The sequence below is a fragment of the Falco cherrug genome, chromosome 5, assembly GCF_023634085.1.
Source record: "Falco cherrug isolate bFalChe1 chromosome 5, bFalChe1.pri, whole genome shotgun sequence".
Classification (NCBI taxonomy): domain Eukaryota; kingdom Metazoa; phylum Chordata; class Aves; order Falconiformes; family Falconidae; genus Falco; species Falco cherrug.
This window is the reverse complement of record NC_073701.1, coordinates 843,914-868,311: the sequence shown is the minus strand read 5'-3', so window position 1 is coordinate 868,311 and position 24,398 is coordinate 843,914. Positions and strand designations below refer to the sequence as shown.

At 54.4% G+C, this 24,398-nt stretch overlaps 2 protein-coding genes across 2 annotated transcripts; both read left to right on the top strand.

The window, feature by feature from the left end:
* The first annotated feature begins 257 nt into the window (after positions 1-257).
* P3H3 (prolyl 3-hydroxylase 3) lies at positions 258-12,107 on the top strand. The gene is made up of 15 exons (XM_055710844.1): positions 258-1,400; positions 1,834-1,986; positions 2,709-2,898; positions 3,026-3,157; positions 4,049-4,182; positions 4,461-4,550; positions 4,897-4,949; positions 5,134-5,192; positions 6,356-6,480; positions 6,605-6,700; positions 7,671-7,821; positions 7,993-8,110; positions 10,509-10,584; positions 11,016-11,156; positions 11,433-12,107. The coding sequence occupies exons 1-15, from the start codon at positions 402-404 to the stop codon at positions 11,640-11,642; spliced, it is 2,727 nt and encodes a 908-aa protein (XP_055566819.1). The 5' UTR covers positions 258-401; the 3' UTR covers positions 11,643-12,107.
* A 678-nt stretch (positions 12,108-12,785) lies between these two features.
* On the top strand, positions 12,786-24,231 carry GNB3 (G protein subunit beta 3). Its single transcript, XM_005434323.4, has 10 exons — positions 12,786-13,859; positions 18,494-18,595; positions 19,150-19,188; positions 19,358-19,464; positions 19,572-19,635; positions 19,740-19,902; positions 20,002-20,068; positions 20,992-21,193; positions 22,312-22,528; positions 23,330-24,231. Exons 2-10 carry the CDS (start codon positions 18,539-18,541, stop codon positions 23,434-23,436), a joined length of 1,023 nt encoding a protein of 340 aa, XP_005434380.1. The 5' UTR covers positions 12,786-13,859; positions 18,494-18,538; the 3' UTR covers positions 23,437-24,231.
* The last annotated feature ends 167 nt before the right edge of the window (positions 24,232-24,398 follow it).

Sequence of the window (24,398 nt, the reverse complement as noted above, 5' to 3'; positions counted from 1 at the left end):
GAAACAAAATGACTGTCCCAGTGTTTAATGAAGCTTCTTCACAGGCTTCTGGAAGGGAAAGGCGGAATGTGCGAGGCTCCTTTCCTCCCTCTCCTTCCCTTTCTTGTCAGTGCATTGGAAGGCAGCAGATGCTCAGCAGCCCAAGGAAGGGAACGAAGCGCGTGGAGGAGCTGTCACGGGAGTCTGGGTGAAAGGTTTTCCCTGGCTGTTTCAGGGGACACTCGGGCTGCCTACAGCTACGCAGGAGCGGCCTCTGTGTTTTCTGATACTGCTCAGCAAAAGGTATTGCTTTGAGGCAAAGGCTTGAAAATAATTAAATTCTCTCCAAAAAGACCCGGAGCCATAACACCTCCTTTCACCAGTGCCAGCTGTTGGTTCCAGTGGGAACACTGCATGGGAACATGGCGGCCCACACTTCTCACACAGACGGGAAGGTGGCAGAGCCTTCTGGGGGAAGCCCCCAGCCGCCCACGCCGCCGAAGCCGGGAGGGGTGAGGTCTGGAGCGGGCTCCTGGCCGCCAAACCCTCCTGGCAGGGCGGTGCAGGGTAGCGAGCGGCGGCCGGGCCCTGTCCCGCCCGGTGCTGGCTGCCGTTCCAGCCAGGGGCCAGGGCTCGGCTGTCGGCGGGCAGCCCTTCGCCTCCAAAGCGCTTCCCCATGCGACGGGACGGTCAGGCCGTGCCCGCACCGGCGGAGGGGCCAGCCACAGCCGCCGGGGGGCACCGCGCTGGGCCCGGGGACCCGGGGGGCAGCGCGGGGGCCGCCTGGCACACACCAGCCTGCAGGACCGTGCCGGGCAGTGCTGGGCCCGCCCCGACCCCCGGCAAAGGCGGCAGGGCCTGCCGGCCCGGAGGGGGCCTCGGCCCCGGCCCCCGCCCCTGCCCAGGGGCGGCCGGCCTCCCGCCCACCGCGGCCCCGGCCCGGCCCCCGGGGTGGGCTCAGCCCGCGGCTCGCCAGGCTGCCGCCCCCCGCCTCCGCGGCCATGGCGTCCCTGCTCGGCCTGGGCCTGCTCCTCGCCGCCGCCGCCACGTCGCCGGGCCGCCTAGTCCCCTACGACCTGCTGTACGCGGACGGGGTGCGGGCGTACTTCGCCCGGGACTGGGGGCGGGCGGCCGAGCTGCTGCAGCGCGCCCTGCACAGCTACGCGGGGCTGCGGGCGGCCCGCCGCGCCTGCCGCGCTGCCTGCCGCCGGGAGGCGGCCTTCCTCGGCGGGCCGCCGGCGGGCAGCGGGCCCTGGGAGGCCGCGCTCTTCGGGCGGGTGCTGCAGCGCGCCGACTGCCTGCAGCACTGCCTGGGCCGGCGGCTGGGCGCCGCGCCCTCCGCCCACCGCGCCAGCCTCGCCATCCGCCGCGACTTCCAGCAGCGGGAGCCCTACAACTACCTCCAGGTCGCCTTCTTCCAGGTAGGGGCCGGGGGCATCCCGCGGTGGGCGCCGCCCCGGGCGCTGGGCAGGCCCCGAGGGGCTGTGGAGGCCCGAGCCGGGGGCTGCCGGCTGGGAGGGTGGGCAGGGGGCTCTGCTGGAGGGCTGGGGGATGGGAGGGGCAGGGGGCTCTGCTGGAGGCTGAAGAGGGGGTGGGAAGGGGGCTCTCTTGGAGGGCCGAGGGGGGGTTGGGCAGGGGGCTCTCTTGGAGGCTGAGAGAAGGGGGTAGGCAGGGGGCTGTGCTGGAGGCTGGGTGAGGTGGTGGGCAGGGGGCTCACCAGCCCACACAGGGGCTCTCAGGGCAGCGTGGGGAACAGGTGCCCTGTGGGTGCATCCAGGGAGCATCTGGGTTGGGGGGTGTGAAGGGAAGAGGGCACACAGCAGTGTGACAGGCGCCGCTGCCTTTTCTCCACAGCTGAAGAAGCTGGATCAGGCGGTGTCCGCCGCTCACACCTTCTTCGTCGCCAACCCCCAGCACCTGCAAATGCGGGAGGACATCGAGAAGTACCGTCGTATGTCAGGGGTGAAGTCAGACAATTTCCGGGACCTGGAGGCCACACCACACTGGGTGAGGGTTCGATGCAGAGCTGGGCATCAGCAGCGCTTATCCCATCCTAGCGACCAGTCTGGGACCCTGATGTCTTCCCGTATAAGGTCCATGGCTCAAGACAGGGCTCCCATACATAGAATCATTGAGTGATTTCGACTGGAAGGGACCTTAAAGATCACCTAGTTCCGATGCCCTGCCATGGACAGGGACACCTCCCACCAGCCCAGGTTGCTCCCAGCCCTGTCCAGCCTGGCCTTGAGCACTTACAAGGATGGGGCATCCACTGCTTCTCTGGGCATCCTGCTCCAGTGTCTCACCACCCTCGACACAACAAATGTCTTCCTTAACACTGATATAAATCTACCCTCTTCCAGTTTAAAACCATTGCCCCTTGTCTGGTCATTACGGGCCTTGGTCAGAAGTCTCACTCAGTCTTTCATATAAGCCCCCTTTATATTTTAAAAGCTGCAAGAAGGTCTCCCTGAAGCCTTCTCTTCAGGGCGAGGACAGACCATTGCAAGTGTGATAGAGAGACTTTCTGGTGACGGTTACGGCAGGCTGCAGGGCCTTGGAGAAGAATATTTGGCTTAAGTCCAGAAGATTTGCTGTCACTGCGTGGTGGGCTGTGGATGATCAGGCAGGCCCCTAGATGTCAGCACTACCCTGTGAGCAGCTCAGAGTCTCAGGGCATCGTTTGGTGTCACCCACACCGATGGGGGACCTGGGTCTGTCCTTTGCAGGAAGCATATGAGGCTGGGGTGCAGCACTACAACGCAGATGAGTACGTGCAGGCTGTGGCCAGGCTGGAGGAGTCACTCACAGAAGCACTGTCAGCACTGGAAGAGTGTCGTGCCCTGTGTGAAGGGCCTTGGGAGGATGAGGTCGAGGAGGAGGAGGAGATGCAGCCTGGCCTGTACGAGGCCATTGCAGGTAGCATGAGAGGCACAGAGGGTTGGGTAGGAAGGCCATGTGCCCCACACTGGATATGCCCAATTTCCCTGTGCTCCTGTCTGGAAGAAGTGTGAGCTCCTGCCTTTCTTGCTCCTCTCTCTTGCAGCCCATTATATTCAGGTTTTGAAGTGCAGGCAGCAATGCGTCCTTGAAATTGCCACAAAGCCAGGGCGGATTTCTGCCACAGAAGATTTCATACCCTCTCATCTTGATTTACTGCAGTTTGCCTATGATCAAGGTGAGCAGAGCCACGACCCAGCAGGTTATGCTGTGGTATCCCTAAACTTGCCCTTTGCCTCTGGACCTGGAGGGCAGCATGTCATGGGGACAAGTGACACACTGACCTGTGCCTTACCTCTCTCTACCCCGTCTGCTCCCCAACTCTTCCCAGAATCTCTCTTCTCTTGCTCAAGCCTGTGGCCACCCTGGGAGAGGTCCCTTGTGATCCACTTCAGTCTCCCTGTGCAGCTTCTGTGATGGGTGGCTGCTGCTACTTCTTTCCTTCAGCACGCCCCATTTCAAGTCCTTGCTCCATCCATCTGCTGTGTATTTTATACCCTCCTTTTCAGTACGTGGCTCCAGACCAGATCCCCACTTCCTAGCTAGAGCATGTGCGTGCATCTCAACAGTGGTATTCCTTCTGAGTCAGCTCTGCCTGCCCTCACTGAACTGATGGCCTGTTGTGACACTGGTCGTCCTGTCACCCTGTCACTTTCACATGTCCCTCAGTTCTCTTGAATGCTTCTGCTCCATCCCATACTGACCCAGCTGTCTCATCTCCTCTGTCAGACCATTGGTAAAACTTGTATCCGAAAGACCCCTCATCATGTCTATCGGGTGGGGGAAGTGGGACCATCTTTCTTTCAAACACATACATACTTTGTCTCCTTTGAACAAGTTCCCAATAAGTGTTTAAAGTGAGCCCATTCTTCACCAGGGTCATTCCCTGTATTCTCTGCCCATCGTTAGGTAGACTCCCAACTAGGCAGGGATTGATGTGTGCTTGGTGTAAGGCCTCCTGCTACTGGATCCCAGCTGGGGCATTGGGTGCTGCTGGGCTAAACACATTTGCTGCTAACATCAAGCTTTGAGAGACTTACTTGTTTGTTCTGTTCTGTCCCTGCCCAAGTTGGGAACCAGACACTGGCTGCTGAATGTGCTGCTTCCTACTTGCTCTTCTATCCCACGGATGAGCTGATGTTGGAGAAAATGAGAGAGTATCGCACAGAACTGGGAGAAGACACAGCTATCACAGCCAGACAGGTAGTTACAACCCCAGGTCTGTACTTTTTGGCCCTCTTCTGTCCCGTACAACAGGATCACAGTCCAGGAGACAAAAAAGGAAACATGTTTCACTGTAGATGCATGTCAAGCCCAGGACTGAAGGAACGAGCCTGAGTTTACTTACAGTCTGTACCAGGCTCTTCAGGACAGAACTGGGCTTTCATCGTGCACAGCAGTGTGTTGGGGCAGGTTTCTGCCGTGGAGAGGGATGGGGTTGTCTTTTGTGGCATAGTTTGACAGGCTCTTTCCTTCCTTAGAATATTGAACATTATGTGCAGAGATCTCTGATGGAGAAGAAGTTGATTTATTATGCAGTGGAGCATCTAGGAGGAGTGTTTAACGACCCTGTAAGTAACAGTATCATCTTAATCTTCCTGCCCTGATTTCACCAAGACAGTTGCCAGAATTCACTTCAGTAGCACCTGATCCAGAAGGGATCAGATGCTGATGAGAAGGTCCCCCAAGTCCTTATGAGGTGGATCTTTAAGGCCTTTTTGCTGCTCAAAGACTGAAGTTAGTTTGAAACTGCTGCTGTAACCATATCCATTAGCCCAATCTGGCTCTTGTCAGAAGCAGGCCAGAACCGGTGGTCTGGTAGTCAGTGGAGAAGTGGGACAAGGAACTGGCCGTTTGACATGAACCAGTGTGGGACAAGTTTGTTGTGTATTGAACCATCTGCATTTGTTCCTACAGGATCTTTGGACTCCAGATGACCTGATTCCTGAAAACCTCAAGGGAAAACACAGGTAAGGTTGGCCAAGTCGTCTGGAACTGAAATATAAGTGTTGGAAGTAGGGGGTGGTACAATATACCTGCTGAGGAATGGTCAAAACAGGAACAGGAAGGATGTGAAATGCTACCGCAGAGGAGGGTTAGGCATAGCTCTGTGCGCTGACAGGCCTGGTCTCTGTTTTTTCCTTTGCTTCCGAGAGAGGATCAGGAGAAGCAAAAGCAGCAAACTCTGGATGTGGAAGAGTGGGAGAAGAGGGGTAAGTAAAAGAGCTTGGAGAAGGACTGGGATTCAGTCAGCCAGGCTTAGTCAGACTAAGTTCTGTCTTTTCTTCCATCCTCAGACATTTGAATGCTAGATGCAGACTGACTCGAATGGCTCAGCAGGTCTTCTCACTGTTTCTTTTCTCCTTCTTCGGTGCATGTGTAGTCTTGCAAAATCTCACTGCATACATGTCTGGGATGAGATTTCAAAGAGCACTGTGGCTGGAGAAGCTGAGAGCAGTGATGCCTGAATACGTGACGTGCCTGTGGACATGCAGATCCCTGTTCAGTGTGGCAGGCATGTCTACACCAAACCTGGTTCAACTCCACTAGCTCGACTTCAAACAACAGTTTTTGTGAAGGAGACAAGGAGACGGGGCTGGGGAACAGAAACTGGAAATAGGCTATTCGGCTTGGGCATGTCTTTCCCGGAAAAAGACAAGTCCAAATAGTTTGTGGCTGAATGCTATAGACTGCAGTGCAGTGTCCCATGTTATTGCTGGTCCTCTGTTCTTAGGTGCGGACAAGCAGCCTCTTACAGGGCTCTTTCCTGGAGTCTTTGCTTGAAGTGACCCCAGGTGGTCCTCTGCTGTGACACATGGGAGAGCAGGTCGTTCTGAGGGCCTGAGTGCCTTGGCATTCCTGACCATCCAGGGGTCAGAGGCAGGGGGGTAAAAAGGCCAAAGACCAAATCACCAACTAATATCCTTTGCTTCTCTTTGGGGCTGAAGAAAATCGATTCACTGGAGATAATCCTGCGATAAGATGTGTGATTGAAAGGAGAGTTGATGGAGGTGTTTACCTGCTTCTTTTCTCCAGAGCCTCACCCCAGTAGGCTGGACCTGTTCTGCTGCTGCGATCCACAGTGCACTCAACTTTCCCCAGCTCCCTGCTGCTCTCCCAGCAAGCCCAAAGTTTCCGCTGGCTCCTGAAGCACTCGCTGTAGGCCAGCTTCCTCAGCTGATGCTCTGGTTCCCCTGAAGCATGTGAGGGGTGCAAGTGGCCCAGGTCTGCGAGGAGTGGGCACTTCTGGGGGACTGTCCTATCTTCTCAGAGAATGTATAGTGTCTCTCCACTTCTTTATTCAGGCTGGGGGTGGATGTCTGAGGGCTTCTCATCCAAAGTTTCCTTATATTCATCTGTACTTGCTTCTTGACAGGTCCTTTGCCTTTTGAGAGTATTGCTGTCACGATGGATTCCCGCCAGATGAATGGAACCCAGAGGGTCGTATTTGACAGAGTGCTGACGGAGTCTGAGTGCAGGGACCTTCTGCGGCTGACAAAGGTGAGACCTGGGTCTTGTAGGAGCTCCTGTGTGCATGCTTTCCTCCTCAGCAGGCAGGGTTGCAGTGTTTCCATGGAGGATGGATGGCAGCCTCATGTGTGCCATTTGTATCCTTCTGTTCCAGGCAGCAGGAGAAGCAGGAGATGGCTTCCGGGCAAGACGGTCGCCTCACACCCCACATGAGAGATTTGAAGGCTTAACTGTTTTGAAGGCCGCACAGGTAAGCGGTTCTGTGAGACTGCTGCCTTCTTGATGGTCCAGAAAGAGTGTTTGCTACCCGCACGTTTTTCTCTGTGAAGTGTATGCTGGATGAGGTCATGGGGGTGTTATCTTCCTTGCAAGCACATGTATGGTCTCCCCACCCCTCATCCTCCATGATCACATTTAGGCACGTTGTACACGGTGGGCCTGACAAGTGCTTTCTCTTCTGTGAGACAGAGTTTTGGGATTGCTACTTGTCCCTTAGCAGTGGTCTTACAGACAAGCTTAGCTTAGAACTGGAGAATAAAGGTGGAAGGAGCCTCTGGAGCTGTCTAGTCTGACCTCCTGCTCACAGCATGGCTAATTCCAAAGCCAGATGAGATTCCTCAAGGCATTGCGCAGGCAAGTCTGGAATATCCCCAAGGGTGGAAATTCCCCAGCCTCTCTGGGCACCTGTTTCAGCGATGTACCTACCTCTCTTGGGACAATGAAATTTTTCTTTATATGTAGCTAAAATTTCCCCTGCTGCAGCTTTTGCCTGTCACCTCTCGTCTTTTCAGCATGTCCCTCTGAGGAGAGACTGTCTCCATCCTCTGTATAACCCTCTTTTAGGTGACAGGAGACTGTTGTTACATCCTCCTTTGGCCTTCTCTAGGCTGGAGAAACCCAGCTCTTCCAGCCTCTTTTTCTAGGTCATGTGCTCCAACACCCCTGCCATCTTAAGGCTCTTCACTGAAGACTCAACTCCAGTTTGTTAGTGTCCCTTGCATACCCAAAATGATGCTGCATTCCAGATGTGGCTTCATGTGCTGAGTAGAAGGAATGAATTGCTGTACTCCTGCCTTGTATTTACATGAGAAAACATGTTCTGTTCTTGCATGTGTGACCAGAGGAATTTACACAGCTCTCTCCTGTACTGCATACATGTATCATTTCTTAAGAGTATCTTTGTATGTAAGTATTCTTACAGGCTTGGTTTTCACTTGCAGCTGGCCCAGAATGGGGATGTGGACTGGAGAGATGCCAAATTGCTTCTGCAGGCCAGTGAGAAGTCGCGGAGAATCATAGAGTCCTATTTTACTCCTGGAAAGAAACTCCATTTCTCATTCACACACCTTGTGTGCCGGACGGCTGTAGATGGTAACAGTTTCACCCTGTTAGTCCCTGTCTCCTGGAGAGTATCCTCAGTCCCAGCCACGTGCTCTCAGGAGAGTCTCTTCCCTTTTACTCTCACTGTGCCCCTTTCTCTCTGCTTTATTCTTTCTTGAAACTGAAAATGCCGGTATTCTTTTTTGTAACTTCCCTTTTCAGAGGAGCAGGAAGGCCGCATGGATCTTAGTCACCCTGTCCATGCTGATAATTGTCTCTTGGATCCTGAGGGGCAAGAGTGCTGGAGAGAGCCACCTGCCTATGTGTACAGGGACTACAGGTAAGAGAAGGGCACCTGCATTAGATCATGTGGAGATCAGAACGCCTCCCTGGCCCCATCAGAGAATGAGCTCAGCTTATAGAAATGAGGTGATGGGTTGTTGGCTCAAAGCCAGCCAGGACTGTAGCATCAGGCAGAGGCTGCACCAGTGGCTTGAGAATGAGGTGTGAAACACCTTCCCTAGGTTGGGGAGATGATCTGCCCTTTCTCCCTTCTCACAGTCAACGTTAACAGAGAGCAGAATGAAGCTGGGAGGCTGCACAGACTAGAACCATGATAACAGATCATTGCCTTGTGGGTCAACCACAATACTACAGGCCACTGCCAGCCCTTATGACAGTCTTGTTTCTTCTATTCGAGTTCTGTCTTCCATGGTTTTCCATGCACTGCAGGAGAGAGACAACCAGGCTCCTTGGATTTCCTTTGTTTGAGCAGTCAGTGTACTTTGACTATTCTCTCCGTTCATCTGTCTCAAGATTCACTGCCAGTGCTTTGTGTTGGGTTTTTCCATTCCATGTGAGAGTTTTTTTCCAGCCTGTGGCAGATTTTGTTACTCTTCTGTGAAAGAACCTGAAATATATTTTAAAGATGTTGACAATTGTTGCATGCTGTAGCTAAGTGAGGTCAGTTCACCGCAGTTGATTCCTCCTATTTACCATCCCATCTCTGGGCATCCAGGAATCTTCTTTGCCTTTTCTTTGAGTGGTAGCTGTACCTTGAGCAGAAATCCTTTCTGAACAGCCTATGGTAAGGGTGTGGGACTTGGAGGGAATTCCAGTATCCTTGAGTCCGTTTCCCTTCTGATACTGAGTTGGTATAGTCAGATTACAAAGTTACCAGGCTCTGTCATGTAACTGGTTAGATCTCTGCCCCTTCTGTGGGAAAGCTGTCCTGTCACCTCGCTCCTCCCTGGGTAGTGGGCTTCTCTAACTTCTGCTCAAATGTATGTTAAAATATCTTCCTGGCATCTGTGCCACTGACCTATTTCCAGGAGTATTCATGTCCTCTTGCAGAATGATTTGTGAGTGACCAGCCAGCTCACAAGGGCCGAGCAATTCCAGTGTCCTTTTGAAAGAGGTCCTTGTGCTCTGGGCTTCCTGGATTTCTTCTTTGTATTTGTGCTATGGTCATTAATGAAACTATTGAACAGGATTGGGCCCAGGCGTCCAAGAGTCCCAGTGCTGCTCCTCCAAGCGAACAGTACTCCTTTCGGTGCCCGTGGTGCACTAGGCACTGTGTGCTGTTCACGTGCTTTTTTTCACCTTCTCTGTATTCCTTAGTAATTTGTTTAGTGGAACTGTTTTGAGTACTTTTACCAGAGTCCAAACTGCTGAAGATCAAGCATGTTGTCCTTCCTTGGGAAATAACTGTTTTGTCAAAGATTGTGTGGCTAGCCCAATCTGCTTTTAGTAACCCCACATTACATTTTAAGACTGTTCTCTATTTACCTCTTGTCCTTCAGTTACCCTTCTCCTCAGAAATGGAGTCTAAAGCCCAGCAGACTCCTGAGGTCAGGCTAACAGGCCTGTTTATGCTTCAGCCCTGCTGCCTCTTCGGGCGTGTGAGAGCTGCCCTTGCTTTTCTCCAGTCGTGTTACCACACTTCAGAGTCTTACTAAAACCCTGTGGCAGAAGAGCTATAACTTCCTGGGTTTCAGGGTTGGTAATCCTCTTGCTGTCCTTAACGTTTTGTTTCAGCAGCCACAGTATTGATTTCTGTTTCTTTCTCCCAGTCCCATTAATGAGCCTCTCTTGCTCCTCTGACATTTTCTATCAACTTAATTGAATACCAAGAGGAACTCAAGTAGTTTGTGGTCCATTCTTTCACCTGGTTGACTGTGGTCTCGCATGCACTACACAGTTGCTTCAGTACTTCTTTTTTAGTCTAACATATTAGTAAAGAAATGTCTTGGTTTAATTTTCTTTTTTGCATGCACTGAGCCTCTTTTTGACCATTCTTGTGTTACCCTGAAATTCCCTGACTCTTAAGACATGGCCTTCTTTGCTGATCAGCCTCCTTTTCCAGGCTTTGGATTATTTCCAATCTCAAAACATAAACGGCGTCATACCAGGTCAGAACCAAAGTCTGCCTAGCCCAGGGCATTGTCACAACAATGCCACAGATGCATGCTGCAGAGGATTAAAACCAAACCAAACCAAACCAAACCAGGACAGGAGTGTAGAGCTGACTCCCTGGTACGCTCTCCTCGCCTTCTGTGGCTTGCAGCTCACAGTCTCCTCTGAGCTAGGTGCTGCTGTACTTCAAATTGATTCTGTTAACTGGTCTGCTCGATTTTTGAACCACTGGTATCCACAGCCTCCTGTGACAAGAAGTGTGGGGAGACACCTGGGAGGAATGACCTTCACTGTCTTTACGTCCTCTTCCTTTTCATCCACAGTGGCATTCTCTACCTCAATGATGACTTCCAAGGTGGGGGCCTTTTCTTCACTGAAATGGACACTGTGACTGTCACAGTAAGTCTGGGACTGGCCAAAAGAAGGAGAGAGGACTGAGGGTGAGACAGTCTGGGTGGAAGGAAACCAGTTGGTTATTGGATCCCACCACTCCAAAAAAAACAGTCCAGTGCTGGTGCTGTGGCAGATTCAAATAGTGGCAGCTAAAGGCAAATTGAGGCAAACCACAGACAGAGGAGAGGTTAACTCCTTCCCAGCTGAGATGTTCCAGCCTCTTGCGGTCTGTGGGTGTCTGTGACCTGCGTTGTCCCTTTGATTCTCTCTCTATCCCCAAGGTCTGCCTTGCTTATAAACTGGCAGTGGGTGCCTAGCAGCTGTCTGCCTAGCAGCTGTCTGCTCTTCCATGTTCCCAGAGGCAGTGTGACCTCTGTAGGACTGTGTACCCCAGAGCAGGGGGGCTACTGACTTCATTGTCTCTTCTCTCCTGGCAGGCTAAGGTGCAACCTAAGTGTGGGAGGTTGGTAGCCTTCAGCTCTGGCAAGGAGAACCCCCATGGCGTGTGGGCAGTGAGCCGTGGAAGGCGCTGCGCCATTGCTCTGTGGTACACGCACTCCCAGGAGCATGCTGAGCAGGTAAAGGACCATGCTGAAGAAATGGATATGAGTACCTCCAAGCAAGAACAGATCACCCTGAGGAATGGCTTGTGGGCTTTCCCGTGGGGCAGGGGCTAGTGCAGCAGCGGGGGGCCGTCCTCTGACCAGGTGCTGGGTGGAGGGGCCAGCCTGTGATGGGTCCTGCAAGGGAGAACAGGCTCTGAGGGGCTTGGATAGATGTGGCAAAGATGAGATGTGTCTTGTCAGCCCCTGCAGGCAGAGCCAAGATTCTAGTAGTCATATCTGTCTATGCAGGAACGGGTAAAGGCGGAGAAGCTGATGGAGCAGAGAGCTGTGGAGCAGGACCGGCCTGATGGAGAGCGTCGGGGGGCTGATCGCAGCGGCAGATCCTCCGCAGAGCCTCCTGTTCCCAGCGGCGGAGCCAGGCCCACGAGCCAGAGACAGAAGCCTGGCTCAGATGGGACACAGCAACCCAAGGAGCTGCGGGCCAGAGATGAGTTCTGAGCACATGGGGCCCCGGGGGCAGGACTGGCACACACCATGGCCTGGTGGGTTGTGGTAGCACCGGGACCACGGAGGCCTGTAGCGCAGTGTATTAGCATGCTAGAGCTGTAGCGATGGGGAGGGATGCAGCTTTCTTCTCTGTGACATCCCAGCAGCTGAAAAATGGGTGCAGGGACAGAGTATGAAAGTTGGTGACACCAGGAACTTCCTTCCCTGCCTCACCAATGTGTCTGTCTCACTCAGAAGTGAGAAGATCGGGTCTCCTCACCCGACTCCTCTGAGTGCCAGCTTCTCTGTCAGCCAGGGCCAAACCTGAGGGGGAGGAGGAGCCTGGGGTTAAAGAACTCAGAACGGAAGCCTCTGCATTTCCTAAGCGCCTGTAAACTCCAGAACCTCACAACTGGTCTGAGGGAGGGAAGGTGAGGGACTGTGAATATATGGAATAAAAGCAAAATTTTGGACACAGACGTTGGTGGGAGCTTGAGTCTGTACACCAGGAGGGAGACATGCACATTTGTTGCTGATGGAAATTTAATTAACCAATTATGGAAAGAGATTGAGCCCTCAGTGAAAGAAAATGAAGTGTTTGCCCAAACGCCAGCTACTTCCAGTGGGGGAGAGCACTGCCATGACTTTGCCCTGGATAGGGTGGGGAGTGCCTTTAAGAAAAACCACTGTACGCTCATGTTTCCCCGCAGCAGGGCCTCTTTTTTTTCCCCCCTCCCTTCCCATGCACCAAACTGCCCCTGAAAACAGAAGAGATATTTTGTTTATCATTTTCCACCCTGCTGTCACTGCACGGGGGATTAGTGTCCGAGATGGGATTATATTGTAGCCAAACAGGAATTGAATGGGGTGGATATGGAGTATCAAAAAGAGCATTGACCCTTTTCCTGGGAAGCATTAGAGCCAGAGATCAATCAGTGGTCATGACATACATCAGGCCTTGATGAGAGTTGTGCGTGGAGACCCCAGCAGCAGTTCAGGTGGAAGAAATCTGTAGGGTCAGGGCCAGTGGTATAAGAGGTGGGTGAATGATTCCCCTCGTCACTGTTGGCACAGGGCCCCTGCTCCATGGAAAGGGAAGTCTTTCCTCAGCGCTTCCTTAACGCGCAAGCTTGGGAAGTCTGCATTGGCAACCCTTTTTGGCCCCTGTCCTCCCCAGGGTCACGGCAGAAAAAGGCAATTTGATGGGTGCATTTCAAATTCCCTGTCCCTGGCGAGAGGTCCATCACATCCCAGTGCTCATGGGTCCATCCTGATGATTTACGTGGGGGTGCTGGACAGTTCCTGCTTGACGAGGATGTGTTGGGTGAGGGGTCACTGTCCACATCTCTGGCTTGCTTTGCCCAAAGGTGGCTGGGGTGATTAGACTGATGGCCTCCTGACGTCAGATGAGATCCGTTAAAAGGTATTTATCTCGGGCTTGGGCCAAAGCCGTGGGAGAGATTAAAAGAGATTGAGGCCAAGATAATCCCCTCAGAGCATCCCACTAAAGTGGCTGCCAAAAGGCATGCCACCAAATCTTTTGCCACCCCTGGCCCCTGTGCCCAGTTCTGTTTCCCCCATGCAGAGCCCAGTTTGTTGCTGCGGGGGGTGTGACCCCGGCTCTGCCACTGGTTTTCCCTCGGCAGAGCCACCGTGGGTAGCACCATCCCTCTTCCCGCTCTGCCCAGGACACGAGTGGCATGCTGTCCCCAGGAAAACAGGAATTCCTGTGGACTGTGAGGTGCAGCAAGCCCTGCCCCAGTGGCTGATAATCCTAGCCTGTTCTGGCTAATCTTCGCTTTATTAGTTTGTTGCTGATATAAACAGAGTGAGTCAAATCCAACTGTGATGGTTTCTTTCCCTTCAGGAGCAGCGTGCTACTCTTTTTTTTTCACCCCTCCCCATCCACCTGCTTTGCATTACGTCCCAATCCGATTTCCCCAAGTCTCTGGTGTCTGATTTAATTTGCCTGACGCTGCTCCTGGAATCAGCCCTCCCCCAACCCCTCCCGTCCACAGCCTTCCAGCTCCCCATGGGGAGATCAGTCCTGGGAGAGGCTGAGGAGCAGAGAGGGAGCAAGGGACTCGCCGGGTGGACGGACAGGACTGATTGGAGGCCACGCAGGGACGAGGGGCTTCTGGCTGGCAGGGAGCTGTTCTTGGCTGGGGAGGAAGGCTGTGAGGGTCCCATCCAGGGGGGACTGCAGCACACCTCGCTCTACGGATCCTGGTAAGGATGCTGCCTTGTTGTGGTACCTCAGGTCACCTTGGTGAGCCTGGTGCTTGGGACCCTGAGTTTCTTGGTGTGAGCCTACGGGAAGCCTTTGGACGAGGGCTGATCCCATCAGGGGATGGGGGAGGCAAGATAGCGGTGAGGAAGGAATTGGGGTTAGCGCTGAGATGTCTTTACAATGATGAGGGGCTTTGGACTGGGATGGGGTTGCTGGTTCAATCCTTGGCAGGTAAATCTCCCCAGACTGGAAGAGGAGGGTAACGCCTCCCCTGTGGGACCAGGCACAGTCCCGCACTCCTGGTGTGCCCCTGTGCACACCCCTCCACAGCTGGCTCCTTTTCTGGATGGAGAAGGTGCCCTCAGAAAGCAAGGAGCAGAGCAGGGTAATTTTACCTTGGCCTTTGATCTCCATCGCAGGAGAGGGGGATCATCTCTGTATCCGGCTCTGCAAGGAGCCCAGGGTGACCAGGGCAAACATATGAAGCCAGCTAGGGATTACAGAGACCCAAGGATGCTGCCTATTAATACTCTGTCCTCCCTCCTGCACCTTTCTTTCCCTTTTCTATTTCCAGCCCTCTCCTTGTATCCCACAGGGGGGTCACTCCCTCCCCCGTGCGTGGGAAGCTACCTGGAGGATAGGAAATAAAGGGCTTCACCCTGGCTTTGTTCCCACCCACCACTTGCCTCCCAGTCCCTACCAGGTGGCTTGGTAAGATAGTCCCTGGGGTGGGCTGGGCCCCTGCCATGGCATGGGGCAAGGGGGACAGCCACTGCCCTGGAAAGTCACTGTGTGGCAGCAAAAGGCAGAAGGCAGATGATCCCAGGTCCCCCTCGGGCTCACACTGCAGTAAAGGCGCTGGGTCTGCCATGGGCAGACACCCGGGGGGTCGGGAGGGCTCTGGTTGCCCATAGGCAGGAATGCTACAGCAGGTGCCTCCAGAAAGTTTGTCAGAAAAGGCAGGAGGGGGAAGAACTGTCATGTTGGAGAGCAGAAGAAATGAAACATGGTCTCAAAAGCCAAGAACTGTGAACTTGGGTGAGCTCAGACCAGGCAGAGCTCAGAAGAGGGCTGGCGTGAGCCGACTAAGCCCAGGCTCTGGCTGCGCCATGCTCCTCAGTGATGCTCGTAGGACGCACAACTCTAGACTGGTGCTGGTGCCAGGGTCCTCCTGTCAGTAGCTCTTTGCAGTGCTGGGCTTGTGGTGGTGAATTGCTTTTGCAAAGGTACCTAAGGACTGGTTTCCTCTACTGCGTAGCATCCACCTGGAAGAGCCCTTGCTTCCAGAAAGCACTGAGCATGCACCAGTTATAAGCCTTTCCCATTAAAACCAGGCTGGGCCACTACCACGAGCAACTGTGAGCTGATCCGTGGATCCACAAGAAATGTGTATCCCTAAGGCTCCGCTGGTCACAGCAGGAATATGCCTTGGCCAGACTCCCAAAGTCCATTCCCCTTTCCTCTGTTCCTCCACATTTGGTTCCCCCATTTCCTGTCCTAAATTTACATGGCCATGATGAGCTGCTCTTTTGCATGCCCGCCGTGGTCCTCCTGGGAGGCACTGCTCTCCACTGGGGACCAGGTAACTCACTCTCCACAAATTGCACTGGGACATGCCTGGTGGAGGCGACAGGCGAAGCTGGAGCTATTATTATCACTTATCTGTGGCTCCTTGTCCTTCTGAGGATGAGAACAATTCCCAACTTCATTTAGAGTGTTGCCTCTAAGGGATTTAAAGGTTCGGACAGAGTCCTGAACCTGAGCTGCACCTTCTCTATATTTAGCCCTTTTTATCCGTCCCCGACATTGTGCCCCTGCCATTTGATCTGCCTGCCGGCTCCGAAAGCCCCTCATCTGGTTGTGCAACTTCACCGAGCAGGCACCTGGGAACCATTGCTGCCGTGCTAGGGCCAGAGTTGAGAAAGAAACGCTCAGGGAAGGGAAGAGAATAGTGAAAAACCAGGAGGAGAGCTGCCAGGAAGACTGGGGGTCTGATTGGTAACAAGGAGGACATGTGCAGCTGGCTTCACCTGGGGCAGCAGCTGGAAGAGAGAGTGAGGCTTCCATCTCCACGCAGGTCTGGGTGGGCGGAAACAGAAGTCCACAGAGACAGAGTAGGGTGGCTGGAAGGACAGTGGTCTCAGATGGCCAAACGTGAAAGAACAGCCTGGGGACTGAGCTGAGGAGACTGGAAGGAGAGAGCTGGAGGGAAGAGGTGGCCCTGCAGGAAAAGGCGATCTGACGCCCATGGCTGATGGAGGGGAGGTAGGATCAGTCCTAGGGAAAACTGAGAAAGGGGAAGGTGTGACCACAGCGGTAGGGCTGGTCTCCGCAGGGTGGCTGGAAGTTCAGAGCTGCTGCTTGGCATGCTGGTAGGCAGTGACCGGAGCGGGACGTGGTCTCCACAGCTTGACTGTGCACCGAAACCAGGGGTACGTGCCACAGGGTGAGGAGGGCATGCAGCCTCCTGCTGAAAGCTGCCAGGCCTCCCCAGCATCTCCCCACTCTGTTGGTCAGCTGAGAGATGGAGAAGCTCAGGCAGGCAGCTTTCATGGCCAGCATCGCCCAGCCAGGCACAGCCTTGCTAGGAACGATGGTCATCACTGTTCTGCCAAAACAAGAGAAGGGAAAAAAAGTGGAAAGGGCCCAGCTCAGGTGCTGGTCTGTCCTCATCCTTCTGCATAGCCGAGGCTGGCAGCCCCAGGCCACTACTGTGGCACATGCCTGTGGGCTCTGGTAGTCCCCGGGCTCCCCTGCAGGTCCCTCACCACGTGCAGGGGCCAGCAGACCAGGCCAGCACCGGGTCTAGCCCATGGGCAGGGGGCAAGGAGGAGGCAGCAGCGCTGCGGCTCCGTCCAGGCTGGCAGGCAGCAGGTACTGCTCTTCCCCTGCAAAGTACAGCCTGAACTAGCCTCCCCCTGCAGCAAGCTCTGCCTCCCAGGGCCCAGGGGGAACCTGTGTCTCCCAGTCCTTTGCTACACACAAAGCCACGCCACAGGAGTCACTGACCAAGCAGGAGCTCGCTCTGCCTGGAGGCCACGGGGATGCTCAGGGGAAGGGGTCCTGGAGGGAAACCCAAATTGCTCTACAAAGCAGCAAGCAAAGGTGGGGCCTGGGAGCGATCTGCCTGTGATTGCCCCTAGCATGGAAGGACCCAGAGCCCTCTTGGCTGGAGGAAACGAAGCCTTTGAGCAAAAAGGCCAGAGGGGATGGAGGCGACATGACCCACAGGGACTAGGAGAAATTCTGCAGAAGCTGCTGGAGCATTTCTTGGCCTTGGGGCAAAGCGCTGGTTTTAATGAAGAACAACACCTGGAGCACATCTGGACACTCACACCTACCTGGGAGAAGGATTGAAGCAATGAAAGACCAGATCTGTCTACAGGAGTGGGAGAAGCCAGAATCACTAGTGACGCTTTAAGTGTATGTAATGAGAAAAAAGAGAACAAAAACAGAGATGCTGTATAATCGTATGGTGCACCTGTATCTTGAATATGGATTACAGTTCTGGTTCACTGCTCTCTCCACAAAAACATATCATCTATACTCTATAAACAAGTCAAAAGGGCTTAGAGAACAACAGAGGTAGTAGAATATAATGGCTTACATGGGAGGAATAACTAAGTGTGGTCTGCGGTCTGGAAAAGAGATGGATGAGGATGGATATGACAAAGATTGGTAAAATACTGCACAATGCTAGGGTGAGTACAGACCAGTCATTTGCCCTTTCTTCCCCCTCAGAAGCTAGGGACCACCAAGTGGAACTAGTGCCATTTGGGAGTAACAGAAACAGGAACTTCTCTGCAGAGCTGCCACTAAGCTGTGGAAGTCACCACCATGGGGCATCGAGGATGCTAAACTTTGACATGGGCACAAAAGCTGTGTGGATGAATGCACAGAGGAAAAGTCCATCAAGGACTTGCATATAGTAACACTGCCTCTGGCTTTGGACGTCAGTGAAAAGCTGGGGCCAGGAAAGTTGAAGCACCATTACCTGGTTATGTTCTTAGATCCTTCCCTAGACATCCACTTCTTTTTTCCTTTTTTTTTTTTTTTTTTTTTTTTTTAAATGAGAAACATGAAGGGAACCCTGACAGAGCACCTCAGCAGCCCTCAGATTTCCTTGATGGTCGAAGCGGCAGTAGGCACTGCCTGGTGATGCTTTGCCTAGGACAAATCATAGGAAATAGTCACTGGGCTCCCCCTGCCATGTTTCCTCCTCCCAGAGCAGAGATGGACAGCTTGGCCATGGACAGGGAGAAGCCAATGAAGATGACCCAGGGATTTGCTAGGAATTGGAATAGGGAGATTGAAAAATAAAGAGATGAAGTAACAAGTGTGGCCAGAATCTCAGCAAGAGTCTCTGGAGGTCTTCAGCTTCCCAGGGTACGTGTAAGCAGGATCCAAACCTAAATGGACCTTTGATCAGGCCCGGTACGATCTTCCCCAGTGCTGAGGGTTTTGACCAGCTACAGCATGACATTACCAAGCCTTAATCAGCTATTTAATAGCTGGTTATTGAATAGCTTAAAGCGCTTCAAGCCTTTATCAGAGATGCCTATGTCTGCATAACTGAGCAGCTGTATTAGTGCCCTTCCCACCTCACGCCTCTTCCTTTGGTTTGTCTCCCCAGAACCAAGGCTGCCCCACGTGGAGGAGCCACCCCTAGGTCAGAAAGATGGGGGAAATGGAACAGATGAAGCAGGAGGCTGAGCAGCTGAAGAAGCAGATTGCGGTAATGCTGGCAACAGTCATGAAACTGCTGAGAGAGCGTCTACCCCCGCCCGTGCCCAGGCTTTCCTCCTCGGCCACGACCTGGGAGCTGATCTTTCTCCACCTACATCCTTGGAGCCCTCTGCAGTTCTGCACAGCCCTTTAAGTGCCAATGGAGATCTTCGCTGGGGGTGGGGGAGCAGTGGGAGGGGAAGGAAGAGAAGAGTGGGCACTGGTAAGAAGCGGCCACTGGTGTCGTGTCTGCAGGGGGACAAAGAGTGCAGTGTGTCCCCAGGACCCCCCCGTCTGGTGTTCTGCCAGACAGGAGGATCCATAGAAAGGGTGAGGCATGGGGAACTGGCTGCTGGGCAGCTTTTGGCTCACCTTCCCCATGTCTGAGTGGTGCCCAGGTGCCCTAGTCACAGACCAGGAGCCCCCATGTTGGCCACAGTCCAAACACGGTGGAGCCACAGTTCCTACTTCTAGCAGCCCCCAGGCTACGCCCCTGAAGTTCGCTTGCCATTGACTGCAACACGCAGCTTTTTTGTGTCTCATCTGCTCTTGTCTCTTCTCCAGGATGCCCGGAAAGCGTGTGCAGACACAACGCTCGCTCAGGTGAGGGGCAGGGCGGGCTGGGCAGTGACCGTGGGGGGGGTCAGCTAGCACCACTGCCAGGGGAACTCTCTCCAGTTGGGAAGTGGAGTTAGGGGGCAGAGATATGGGGCACAGTAAAGCTCCTGCCAGTCCAAGGTTAATTCTTTCTCTCCCCCGGCTCTTTCCTCAGATTGTGTCTGGAATGGAGGTTGTTGGCCGCATCCAGATGCGGACCCGAAGGACCCTGCGTGGGCACCTGGCCAAGATCTACGCCATGCACTGGTCCACAGACTCCAAGTGAGAAAGGTGTTGCTGACCGGTGGGGCAGCAGCACAGGGGTGCGAGGGGCCAGGAGGCTCTGATGAGAAGAGAGCTGCTAACAGCATCTTGTTCCTCTCTTGCAGACTTCTGGTCAGTGCCTCACAAGATGGGAAGCTGATTGTGTGGGACACGTACACAACTAACAAGGTGGGCATCAGCAGCGGGGTGCTGGAGGGGGTCCCCTGGGAGCTGGCACCCCTGCCCCACCCTCTCTGCTGCCAGAGTCCCAACGTGCTTTCTTGTCCTCCCAGGTTCATGCCATCCCTTTGCGTTCGTCCTGGGTCATGACCTGTGCCTATGCCCCCTCAGGCAATTTTGTGGCCTGCGGGGGCCTTGACAACATGTGCTCCATCTACAACCTCAAGACTCGTGAAGGCAACGTCAAAGTGAGCAGGGAGCTCTCGGCCCATACAGGTGTGCGTTGCCTGCCAACAGCCCGCGCACCCTCTGCTTCCGAGCCTCCTTCTTCCAGCCCTGCCCCGTTCCTCACATCTGCTTGTTCCCGCTTCCCAGGTTACCTCTCCTGCTGCCGATTTCTTGATGATAACAATATTGTGACTAGCTCCGGAGATACCACATGGTGAGTGTTATCTTCTGCATCCTGGTGACATGACCCCCGGCTCGCGGAGGCGCAGCAGCAGGCACAGTCCTCTCGCTCTGCAGCACGCCGCTGCTAAGGACGAGTTGCTTCTGCACGGGGAGGCCGCAGCGAGCGCCTCAGGCAGCTGGATCTGTTCTTCCTCCCATGGCAGAACAGGGGCTTCTTCTCCCAGCTGAGGCCAGGTCAAGACACGGGTCTGTGGGTGGAGCAGTAGGGACCACGTTGTCAGCTCTCACAAAGCACAGAGTCACTTACCCTGGGACAGAAAACATCACAGATTTATGTGGAGCCCACGTACGAGTTCCACATCTCAGGTCTTGACCACTGTGCAAGGGACACCCGCAGAGCCAGTGCCTGGAACCTTTGGCTCCTGGCTTTCACGGTGCTGGGACTCCGAGCGCTGCCCTTACCCACACCCCAACCCCAGCACCTCCTTTGGAAGAACCTCTTGGCTAACGACGGGTCAGGATGGATGTGGCGCTTCCATCAAAGATCAGGCTTAACGGGGCTCATTTGCCTGGCTGCCATGTGGGATCCCAGCAAGCACAGCCCGTGCATCCTACGGGCGCGGGTCATGGCAGAACCTTTTTCAGCCATTCGCCTGCAGGTCCCTCTTACCTTCTCTCAACATTCCCTTCAGTTGTAGGGGTTACGGGAACGCAGCCAAACCGACACACCCGCAGCCTCAGCCTGCCTCTGCTATAGCAGAGGAAACAGCAGCAGCAGCCGAGCAGGTGCCGCCTGCTGCTCCCAGCTGACACAGCGATGCTCTGCCCTGCTCCCCCTTCTCCCCGTGCTGTACCCAGGCCCCGGCTCCTCTCCTCTTGCCGGGGGGGACAGGTCTCAGCCCAGTGGCAGGTTTGCTCTGCCTGGCCTGGCTCTGATCCTCTCCTTCCCCACAGCGCGCTCTGGGACATTGAGACGGGGCAGCAGAAGACTGTGTTCATGGGTCACACTGGAGACTGCATGAGCCTGGCCGTCTCCCCGGACTTCAAACTCTTCATCTCTGGGGCTTGCGACGCTACTGCCAAACTGTGGGACGTGCGGGAGGGCACCTGCCGCCAGACCTTCTCAGGGCACGAGTCCGATATCAACGCCATCTGCGTACGTATGCTGTCCGCATGCTGGGCGGGCAAGGGAAACGGAGGGTAGACCAGCTCCGAAACGGTCTGAGGGCAAGGTTGGAAGAAGTCACAGTCACGTGGGGAGCGAGGGTCTTGGGAGACCCTGGCCCTATGATCCAGCCTGAAGCGGGGAGGGCCTGAGCTCCCCGAAGTTGGGAGGCTGGCTCTTCCCAGGCACCAGAGCACCCAGGTCTGACTCAAAGCACTGCTTGGCCATGGCCCGCGCACCGTGGTCTGCGGGGCTCAGCGCCCTGACACGGGAGCTGGTGCAGCTTTGTTCCCAGCGGGAGCCACGCTCCAGGCACGCTCCAGGAGCCCTGCCGCAAGCTGCAAGCCAGGCAGCAGGAATCCCTAACTCAGTCTTAGTCAGCTCCGGGCAGCAGAGTTGGGAACTTGGGATCATAGGGTGAAATCTCCACAGAGGGCAGCACAGGCATCTGGGGGCACTGTCCTCCTCGGCGGCAGGGATCCAGACTGGGAGCCCTAGAGGTGGCAGGACAAGAAACGTGCTGGTTTGATGCAGCACAGGGAGCCAAATGAGCCTGCCAGCTTCCTGCAATGTCTGCTGCTTCAGCCCCCCTCCACCACCTTCAGTCAACACAGCTTTTCCCACCTGTCCCCTGGCCACCCTGCCAGCCCTATGGTTTTCTGCCGTACCTGCTCCTGAGCAGACTCTTTTTGCTCCTCAGAGCACAGGACACGGAAAAGGTGTGAGAAGGCTGGGTTGTAAGGATCGAACAGAGGCAAGCTCTCAGCTCTGAATCATGCCAGACCCCATCGGGGGACAACGGGTGGACACTTGTCAAGCCCCAAACTAACAGCTGGAGCTAAAGAGACAATAAACCTTCCCTGAGCACTAGGCCATCTTGCAGTAGGTCTAACCCCTAGGTCACTGGCTTTCTTGAGGTAGACAGGGTTTACTAGGTTTGAGGAGAAGCATCAGTCTCCCCTTTCAGCAGACTGAAATGTTATGATCCAGTGGCTTGTCCCACTGGGTTTTCCTACCTCCATGGCTTCCTGGTGGTTAGCAGGGAGGTGAAGACTTGAGGAAGGCTGTAAGGCACAACCTAATTAAAATCCGGCGTGTGCCCTCCTCAGTTCTTCCCGAACGGTGAAGCCATCTGCACCGGCTCAGATGATGCCACCTGCCGTCTCTTCGACCTCCGAGCAGACCAGGAGCTCATCGTGTACTCTCATGAGAGCATTATCTGCGGAATCACATCAGTCGCCTTCTCCCGCAGCGGGCGCCTCTTGCTTGCTGGATACGATGATTTCAACTGCAACATCTGGGACTCCCTGAAAGCAGAGCGTGTGGGTGAGTGGCTCCTGAGGTCCCTCTTTTGTTCCCTGCAAAGTCTTCCGTCCCTACCAAGGCAAGAAAAAGGATTTTATTTTTTTTCTGAGGGACACACCCTGTACTGACTGAAACCCAGCAGAGCTTCCTCACACTCAAGGAGCACACCAGAGCTAGTATAACTCTCTTTTGTGTAGAATTATTGGTTTTAATGTTAAGGAAGCCAAGCCTTTAAACAACATCATTGTTTCATGGGGGGAAAGAGCATTAAGGTTCCTATTAGTTAAAACTCATAAGCACCAGTAGTATTTCCTAACTTTCTCCTAGCCTGGACGGTGGCTTCCAGCTACTCACAGTGCCACTCGGCAGCCGGGCACTGAGCTGAGCGTGGACCTGGGCTTCCATCCATCATCTTTGGGTAGTCCGGGATGCTCACACACAGACTACACCTGAGCACCGTTTTTCTTTCAGACGTAGCCCCTAGCGCCTCTGAAAATCTATAGCACAGCCCAATGGCATTGCTATTCCTCAGTGTTAGCAAGGACGCGTCCCTGCTGAGTCCTGCCGTGCCCCAGGGTGCAAGGCTGCAGCCAGCCCTTCCCACCAGCGTGCTTTGGCTGGCCCCACAGGCAGTTGTTCATGCCCCACACAAAACCCCTTCTGCACCTTTGCTTTCATTAGCCAACAGGTATGGGCACACAGCGTGATGCACAGGGGTGTTGGTACACAGCAGGTACACAATGTGTGTCCTCAGCACAGTTAACCCTTTTGTCTCCCCAGACCCCACTTCTTTTCCTGACTTCTGTTCTTCCCACCTTGTAGGAATCCTTTCTGGCCACGACAACAGAGTGAGCTGCCTGGGGGTGACAGCAGATGGCATGGCTGTTGCCACCGGCTCCTGGGACAGCTTCCTCAAGGTTTGGAACTGAGGCCAGCGACAGAGAGGGAACAAGCAGCGGAAGCACAGCCCGCAGCCTGAGCCCGTGCAAGCAGCATCGTCAGCTGAGCACAACAGAAACGCCTACCTACCACTCCCGCTTGTCTCTAGACACAGGTCACTTGTAGGGGTCTCCCAGAGTGAAAGGGAAAGGAGAGGCTGGGGAGCAGGAGCAGAGGGAGCTGGGGAGCAGGAGCGCACATGCGCTGGCCCTTCTCTCCACCTCTAACCGGCAGTTTCCAGCCTGGTGCAGGCTTGAAGACCTGCAAGACATTGTTCATTATGTCTCAGGATTTTACAGTGCAGTTCAGACACCCTGCATTTTCCTTCAAACATCTCTACCCACCTTGATGGCCATCCTTCAGAGGACCCTTCATCCAACACCTCTGTCCCAGGCTAAGCTCTGTCCCTGATTTAACTCCAGCCAGCTTCTCTGTGCAGCTGTCCCATAGCCCTGCAGACAACCTCAGAGAGGTACTGGGCTTGAGATTTCTATTATGCAGCCTCAGACAAAAAGTTAATGTAAATTGGGCTCATTTTCCATTGGGGAAGACTTAGCTCAAAGTCTTGTCTATGCATAAATGGGGGAGAGGTAGCCCTCAGACTTGCCAGCGTACCAGGGAATATATTATTCTTACTTACTGTCTGCTTCTTGCTGTTCCTTCTCTTTTTGCCTCACTCCTGCATTGTGCGGTGACCCTGTCTAAACCAGTAGCCATCAGCCCCTCTTTCTGAGCCTGTTATAGAGCTTCATAGCCCAGGCAAATAAAGAAAGCTCACATAAGCACCGCAGGCTGTGTTCTTTCCAGCATTGCTATGAGCTACTGCAAACGTAACTCCGCTCCCATGAACGCTGCCTGCTAGCCCTGTCCAGAGAACATCTCACCCACAGGCCCTGCTCTGCCTCAAAACCCCCCGGGGAATGCACTCCCCACCTGTATTTTAGTTGAGGAG

Bases quoted from the DNA above. Each gene is read 5' to 3' on its own strand.
- P3H3 (XM_055710844.1), top strand. From the start codon at position 402: ATGGCGGCCCACACTTCTCACACAGACGGGAAGGTGGCAGAGCCTTCT. The intron at 2,899-3,025 runs GTAGCATGAGAG...TCTCTCTTGCAG, and splicing joins CCTGTACGAGGCCATTGCAG to CCCATTATATTCAGGTTTTG. The intron at 10,585-11,015 runs GTAAGTCTGGGA...CTCTCCTGGCAG, and splicing joins TGGACACTGTGACTGTCACA to GCTAAGGTGCAACCTAAGTG.
- GNB3 (XM_005434323.4), top strand. From the start codon at position 18,539: ATGGGGGAAATGGAACAGATGAAGCAGGAGGCTGAGCAGCTGAAGAAG. The intron at 19,636-19,739 runs GTGGGCATCAGC...TTGTCCTCCCAG, and splicing joins ACACGTACACAACTAACAAG to GTTCATGCCATCCCTTTGCG. The intron at 22,529-23,329 runs GTGAGTGGCTCC...CCCACCTTGTAG, and splicing joins CCTGAAAGCAGAGCGTGTGG to GAATCCTTTCTGGCCACGAC.